The sequence below is a fragment of the Bos taurus genome, chromosome 3 (assembly GCF_002263795.3).
Source record: "Bos taurus isolate L1 Dominette 01449 registration number 42190680 breed Hereford chromosome 3, ARS-UCD2.0, whole genome shotgun sequence".
Lineage (NCBI taxonomy): Eukaryota > Metazoa > Chordata > Mammalia > Artiodactyla > Bovidae > Bos > Bos taurus.
This window is the reverse complement of record NC_037330.1, coordinates 7884113-7892313: the sequence shown is the minus strand read 5'-3', so window position 1 is coordinate 7892313 and position 8201 is coordinate 7884113. Positions and strand designations below refer to the sequence as shown.

At 50.8% G+C, this 8201-nt stretch overlaps 1 protein-coding gene across 1 annotated transcript; it reads left to right on the top strand.

Moving 5' to 3' along the window:
- The first annotated feature begins 2728 nt into the window (after positions 1-2728).
- On the top strand, positions 2729-7682 carry FCRLB (Fc receptor like B). The gene is made up of 6 exons (NM_001192565.1): positions 2729-2759; positions 3032-3052; positions 3402-3656; positions 5819-6085; positions 6709-6999; positions 7294-7682. The coding sequence occupies exons 1-6, from the start codon at positions 2729-2731 to the stop codon at positions 7680-7682; spliced, it is 1254 nt and encodes a 417-aa protein (NP_001179494.1).
- The last annotated feature ends 519 nt before the right edge of the window (positions 7683-8201 follow it).

Below are 8201 nucleotides of genomic sequence, written 5' to 3'. Positions count from 1 at the left end.
TGAAAAGACTAATGATGACAGTCTGCTATGAGCATGAAAAAACAGATTTTAGAGTTGAGACAGATTTCTATTCAAATTCCAGTTCTAGCACCACAGGAAACATATGTAAAATGGAGATGATAATTCCTCCTTAAAGTCCCCTTGCAGGAATTAAAGTAATATGGTCTTTCCTGATGGTCCACGGCTAAGACTCTGAGCTCCCAACGCAAGGGGCCTGGTTCGATCCCTGGTCAGGGAACTAGATCCCACATGCTGCAGCTAAGACTTGGCACAGCCAAATAAATAAATATTTTTAATAAATAAATAAAGTAATATCTGTGAGGCACATGGTGTTGTGCCTGCTACATGCTCAGGGCTGCAGCACCCACTGAAATAAGCTGTGTCTCCATTGATACCAACAGCAGCAGCATCCCACTGTCATCACTGAAAGCGTCTTATTTCTCAGAATTCTTAGCAGATAATGGTATATCTTGTCCAGAAGTGATGTCGTGATAGGCTTCACAGAATTGCTCAGGTAATAAATGATCATTGCTAATTTTCTCTGCATAGTAAAGGTGTGCATAGTAAAGAATTAGAAATTCTTCAGGAAAAAGTCCTGGATGGAGAAGAAGATCCAATTTAGGAAAGTGCAGAAGAAAGCCTGGAATGAAGAAATGCTGGGTGGGAGATTCTTCAAGCCAAAACTTGAGCGCTATATGATATGAACCCTACGGGTGATTCTAGAGATTTTCAGGGAAGATTGTACACCTCATGAATTTTGAGTGTAATCAAGTTTTTTCGTGGAATCTGGGGGAAGAGGCTGAGATCTATATTCTGAGTGATAGGAAGAGAAAATAGAGTCAACTTGGGTAGATTTAGGGAAGAGCTGAGGGGTGCATTACATTCTTATCATAAAGGTGGTGGCCTGGTACAGATTGTGGATGATGTGCGGAGGCTCACGTTGGCCCCGGATGAGGCATCAGGCATGTTGGGAGAAGCTGGGAACACTGCCTAGCTGGGCCCTCCTAAAGCGGGCAGTTTATAGTCTCTGTTCCTGGTGTCTCATCCTCTCCTCCCCCCACTCCTGAACACCTTATCAATTACCTCCCTGGTTTTCAGACCCATATAATTCTATCTCTCATCTATCAAAACGTGTTCTCAAAGCAGGATCTGAAGTGACCAGCTTAATTTAAAGGATCAATCGCATTTCCCTACGGGGCATCTGCATTTTTAACAAAGGCTAGCATATTAAGAGAAACTACGAGGAAATTCTTAGAGTGAAACTTTGGGCATCAGCAAGGAAGGGGGGAAGAGACCGTCTTAAACCCTGACAGGGTTTGATCATCTATCTCCTTCCTGCCAGAGTTCCAAAGGAAGGAGGTACCCTAGTACTAAACAGTCACAGATGAGGACCGAACACTGTCCAAGGAGACATACTATCAGGTTGGAAAATTCATTAAGTATTTACAGGAGAATTCAGGTTCCCCACTGCTCAGGGTATGATCACACGGCTGAAAAGCACAAGAAGTAGAGGCGAGAGGTCAGGTCTGAGAAGCTTCCGAGGGGTTGATGCAGTGACTTTTCTAACACAGGTAAGGATTATTAGAACTGGGGCATGGCTGGGGACAGAGAGAAGGAAGGAAAGCCAAGTGAGTGGATATGTTATAGAGAAGATCTTTGGGATAGGTGGGAAGGAAGGGTTTTCTAATTTTTGAGGTTTAAGTTTTCAGGAAAGGAGATAGAAAGAGGAAACAAATAAACATTTCTCCTCTTGACTGTGACACTGTAAGACAGTGACACAGAAGGTGGTTGATGAATCATACTCTTCTGTCTATTCACCCAGGGAAGGACGTGACTTCCAGGTATACAGAACCCGATGTCAATCTCACTTCCCACCAATGCCTATCACTGGGAAGTGAGTAGAATAATCCAGGGTGGATCCATTTTTAAAAAAATATTTTTATTTATTTATTTGGCTGCACTGGGTCTTCGTTGGGGCACAAGTGATCTTTAGTTGCAGCAAAGTGAAGTGAAAATGTTAGTCGCTCAGTCATGTCCAACTCCTTGTGATCCCATGGAATTCTCCAGGCAAGAATATTGGAGTGGGCAGCCATTTCCTTCTCCAGGGGATCTTCCCCATCCAGGGATAGAACCCAGGTCTCCCACATTGCAGGCAGATTCTTTACCATCTAAGCCACTTAGGTTGTAGTAAGCAGGATCTAATTCCCCAACCAAGGATCGAATCCAGGCCACCTGCTTTGGGAGTATGGAGTTTTATCCACTGGACTACCAAGGAAGTCCCTGTCCTGTGTGGATCCTGAGGACATGAAGATGTCTTTCTCATTTGAGGCTTATGGGACCTTCCTGGATAGGAAAGGAGTGAGATGGGAGTGGGATGTTGCTGGGAGCCTGAAGGTGGCAGGCAGAGCCTGGGGTTCTATGTGGCTTTCTTGGGCTGCAAAGGGAACAAAGGCTTTCTCTACAGGAGGTGGGGCTGGCCTGAGATGTGAGGTGGTTTAGGCGTAGCAGGTGGGACAGTGTCTGGTGCTGGGGCATCTGAGAGTTGACACATATCCAGCCTGTCTCCTGCTCCCTCCAGTCCACCGTGTTCAGAAATGAGGAATGACTGGGAGAAGCAGCGATGTCTCCCAGGGCTCAGTGGTCAGCACTGGTCACTGGTCTCTGTTTCTTCTCCCATCCCATGTCAGGGCATCTCCGTTGCTCTGCAGCTGCTGCTGGTAGATCCACCATGTGGGAGCTAACAGTCCTTCTGCTCCTGGGTGAGTCCTCAGTGAGGCAACACTGGCCTAAGAACTTTAGGTATGGGGAAGAGTGGGAGTCAGGGTGTATATGTGTGTTGGGGGGGATATTCAGTCCTCAGTTTGTTATCTATTTTTGGAGAGGAAAAGAGGAAAGGGGCTTTCTCAGAGTTGAGGGAACTAAAGGCAGAAGAAAAACACGTCTTGGGATTTGTTGAATCTTTCCTATGGTCAAGAGAGGCCCCCTTTTCCTTTCATTGCCAACATTCTCCTCCTTCTTTCTTGTTTTGTAGTTCCAAGCAGTGGACAAGCTGGTGAGTCTTACACATCCCTCATCCCAATTTTCTGTGACTTCTACTCCAACCATCCCAAGTGACCTGCCTGGGTACTCTCCACTTCTTAGCTGTTCCAGGGTAGCGTCTCTTCTCATGGCTTCTCAATCCCTGTGACTCAGTTTGCCAGCAGGCCTGGCACTTAGACATGGGTGCTCACCAAGGGACTAGTTGATAGCCCAGTGTGGTCTCTCCTCTCCCAGAGACGGACTAGTAACCTGGGTCCTGGAAACTGGCATTTTCTGATATTTTCTAACCTGAGATCTCATCCTTGGGCACCTCACCTTGATTCTCTTTTTCACATTGCTGCCTCCCATACCCTCTCCCCCAGCTACTCCAGAGAAGCCCATATTGTCTCTGCACCCACCCTGGACCACAATCTTCAAAGGGGAAAAGGTAACCTTGCGGTGTGATGGGTACCACCCGCTGCTCCTGGAGCTTCGACCCATTAGCACTCTCTGGTATTTGGGCCACCTACTCCTGCCTTCTTATAAGAAGAGCATCGAGGTGCACACGCCAGGGGTGTATAGATGCCAGACACGCGGAGCACCCGTCAGTGACCCCATCCACCTCTCTGTATCTAATGGTGAGTGTCTGAACACTGGAGGGGCAGTGCACACGTCCCCTGGCAAGGCTGCCCCTCCTGTGGGAGAGGACACGGGGCCACTCTGATTGGGGTAGGAAGAGAGGGGTTATACTGAGTCTGCCTGGCACTATGTGAGAGATGCAGTAAGGCTTGCATAGCCTCAAAGGTCCCTTTACCATCCTGCCAGTGGACAGTAAATAAACATTTCTGTTCATTTACTAGCTCAGAAGAGAAGAGAGTCTAAGGACCTGGGATACTGAATACTTTTGAGAAAGAGGGTTGGGCAGGAAGGGAAAGGGCAGTGCAAAGCAGGAAAAGTGAGGTTCCCTGGACAGGTTGCCTGCAACTGGGGGATTACTCTTGTTTGAACAGAGTGATGCTTCTTTGTGCCTCCCATTAGTAAAATAGGGACAATAAGAGTGTCCATCTGTTCGGTTATTGTGAAGATTAAAAATGAATTATGAGAGGTTGTCAAAGAAAAAAGCAGATGAACAAAGCACTTTTATTACACACACACACACACACACACACGAGTCAAGAAGAAACTAATTTCCTGGGAAGACATAAAGAGCTTCCAAACAGAATAAGAGAAGTAACAGTAATTTGTTCATTAGGGCACAGGATTGGCTACTTTGTAGGGAATATTTTGTCATTTTAGCCTGGTAGGGTATATTTTCTATTCAGAATTTAAAAGGTTATCACTCAATGTTCAGATTAGCATTTACACTTCATACCCATTCGTTGCTCAGTCTCTAAGTGACGTCAGACTACTTGCAACCCCATGGGACTGCAGCACGCCAGGCTTCCCTGTCCTTCACTATCTCCCAGAGTTTGCTCAAACTCATGTCCATTGAGTCAGTAGTGCTATCTAACTGTCTCATCTTCTGCCGCCTGCTTCTCCTCTTCCCCTTAATCTTTCCCAGCATCAAGGTCTTTGCCAATGAGACAGCTCTTCGAATTAGGTGGTGGCCAAAGTATTGGAGCTTCAACTTCAGCAGCAGTCCTTCCAATGAATATTCAGTGTTGATTTCTTTTAGGACTGACCGGTTTGATCTCCTTGCAGTCCTAAGGACTCTCAAGAGTCTTCTCCAACACAATTCGAAAGCATCAATTCTTCAGTGCTCAGCCTTCTTTATGGTCCAACTCTCATCCACACTCCATGGTTTCTTGTTTGGAAACTGATAGCAAGCACAGATAAGATACTGAATATGATAGACAGTAGTTACTGCTTGCAGAACCGAGAGTACCATAGAGATCGTGGCTATTACTTGCAGAATTTTTTCTCCATGTAAAACACCTAAAGTGGCATTTAGCAGTACTTTGGCCACCTCATGCGAAGAATTGACTCATTGGAAAAGACTCCGATGCTGGGAGGGATTGGGGGCAGGAGGAGAAGGGGACGACAGAGGATGAGATGGCTGGATGGCATCACCGACTAGATGGACGTGAGTCTGAGTGAACTCTGGGAGTTGGTGATGGACAGGGAGGCCTGGCATGCTGCGATTCATGGGGTCGCAAAGAGTCAGACACGACTGAGTGACTGAACTGAACTGAACTGAACTGAGGGCTGTGTAAACGTTAGCTAGTATGATGATCAGGTAAATAAGGGTACCGCAGAAGGTGCCTAAGGCTGTCCTCGGGGGGTGGGAGGCCCTCAGGTATGTTTTCTGGAGGAGATAAGATCTAAGTTCAGACCTGCAGGATAATAGGCCTCAACTAAAGTAGGTGAAGAGGTCTTCTTGGCATGTACTAAGGCTCTGGGCAGTGCCAGTTCTCCCAGCAGTACAGTATGGATGGAATTAGCCTGCATTGTAAGGCGGAAAAGGAGACACGGGGCAGGGGAGAATCCTGAGATGGTGCTGAAAAGGTAAGCAGGGGCCAGGTCAGGAAGGCCTTGATGCCATCTTAAGGCGTTTAAACTGGATTCTGACGGACACTACTCTTTGAGGCTGGAACCAAGTCTCAGCCATCAATACCTAAGGTTGGCCTTCCCCTTCCCCTTGCCACTCACCATCTGAGGCTCCTGGGGTGTCCAGGAAGGGAGAAGGGGATTGGTGGGGGGAAAGGGGTAGGAAGAAGCGAGCACGGAGGTGGAGAAGAATGGGTCACCCCTAGGGCTGGACTTTCTCTTGGAATCAGGCTGTTTGTGCTGACTGTCGTAGACTGGCTGATCCTGCAAGTGCCCTATGCTGCGGTGTTCGAGGGCGAGCCGCTGGTCATGCGCTGTCGCGGCTGGTACGATAAGACCGTCTATAAACTTCACTACTACCACGATGGCCAACCCGTGCGCTACTTCCACTCCAGCGCCAACTACACGGTACCCCAGGCCCGCGCCAGCGACAGCGGGCGCTACCAGTGCTCCGGCACCATGCGCATTCCCGTGGAAAGCGCGCCCATGTTCTCCGCCAAGGTGGCCGTGACCGTGCAAGGTGGGGGAGACGGGGCCGGGGAGGGAGACAAACAAGCCTTGGGAAATTCTGGGACAGAAACCCGGCGGGGAAATGAAGGGGCGAGAGTTATAGTAGCTGGCAAGCTGGGGATTTCTCTGCGGGACCACGAGCACGTTCTCCTTTCCTTCTTAGTGTGAAGTCGCACTTGATCTTTAAGCCTGGGTGGGGGCAGGGGTCCTGGCTTCTTTCTCTGGGTAGGCACCCATGTAGGGGGAAGCTCTCTCCGCAGCCCCAGCCAGAATGACAGTGGCAGTAAATGGGATCACGGTGGGACTGGGGCGAGGGAACTGCTTCCAGGCGTCCTGAGACCCCTTCTAGGCTGGAGGATCAGAGCTGGATGTCAGTCGGGAAGTGACTCGAGGCGTCTGACTTGGTGCCGCTCCATTCAAGCTTTCCCCTTCCCTCGTGGACTCGTCTCCCACATTTTCAAAGACTTTCCTCCCTTCAAGTGTACACACAATCTCCTCCCTGGTGGGTTAGAGGTCCTCGTGGGAAACCGGAGCGGGAGAGGGGTCGTGGGACTACAAAGCTGGGCCCGGTTCCTTGGGACCCTTGCGCCGGCCTAAAGTGCACCTTTGGCCACTGGGCCCCCGCTTCCGCAGAGCTGTTCCAGGAGCCCGTGCTGAGGGTGATAGGCCGGGTGGAGGCTCGCGGCGGGGCCTTCGGAGGAGTGGTCTTGCGCTGCGAGACGCGCCTGCATCCGCAGAAGCGCGACACGCCGCTGCAGTTCGCCTTCTACAAGTACAGTCGCCCCGTGCGCCGCTACGACTGGGATGCGGAGTACACGGTCCCCGAGCCGGAGGTCGAGGAGCTGGAATCGTACTGGTGCGAGGCGGCTACAGCCACCCGCAGCGTCCGGAAACGCAGCCCATGGCTGCAACTCCCGGGCCGCGGTGAGTGACGGCCCTTCCCGAAGCCTTCCGGGCGGGCAGCCCCAGCCGCCCAGCCTCCGCCCCCGCCTTCCGGAAACGCCCGTCACTCCCCACCCGCTCTCCTGCCCCGCCGTCCGGCTCCACCGCCTCCCACACCCCTGCCTCCCTCACCCCTCCAGCTCATTTCCCGCTTCCTCGACGTCCCCACTCGCCTCCCCAGCCCGGCCCGTCCTTCAGTCCTTCGCCCCCTTTTCCCGCCTCAGGCCATGAGAGAATGATTTCAGCCGAGCGTTTCTCTGTGTGCTGTGTTCGCAGGTTCTCCCTTGGACTTGGCGTCCACCACCGCCCCGGACCCCGGTAACCAGCCGCTTTCCTTCAGAAAGCCCCCGGTGTCCAGATCGGTCCCGTCGGTCCCCTCCGTCCCGAATGTCACCTCAGCGGGGCCGCAGTTCCCCGCGGGCGGAGCCCCCACCGCTGGGCCACCAGCGTGTGCGCCACCGACACCCTTGCAACAAACCGCTGGCGCCCTAAAACCCGACGTGGCGCTTCTGCTCCGAGAAATGCAGCTGCTCCAAGGCCTCCTCAGCCGGGTGGTCCTGGAATTAAAGGAGACACAGCCTTTGCCAGGGCACACAGTCGAGACCCCCACTTCCCACTCGGCTGTGAGTCAGGGAACCCCTGAGACCACTACTGTGGAGAGCTGAGGGAGGGGGTGGCTACAGTCCCCTCTCCAGGCATATCCACCTCTGGTTTCTCCTGCTCCCGTCACGTGGAGACCTTCCTAAGCCACCTCTGTCACATTTAAGGGTCAATAATTACAACCCTAATTATGCATCATGAATTGAAAGTTAAAATTTAAAAGGTTTTCAGTTCTGTTTCTGATGAGTTTATACCTTCAAAGTCCTGTGTTATAGTTTTAGAGACAGAAAGGGATTTGTGTGGGTCTCCCGTTCCAGGTTAAGGGTGAGTGTACACTTAGAGCCACCCAGATGCACCTCCCACACCAGCATAGCTTGACAGACTCTGATGGGCTCTGGTGGCAGCAGGCAGGCCCTGCTCATTTTAGCCTAAATTAAACAACTGCATCGAGAAATCTCTTTGAAGAAAGTTTAAGACAAATTCTCAAAATTGCTGTATTCTAGTTTTTGCCAGTTTCTTCTATAAGAGCCATTCCAACACTAAGACACAGTTCAGTCTTTATAAGTTCCTCATCTGCCTACTAA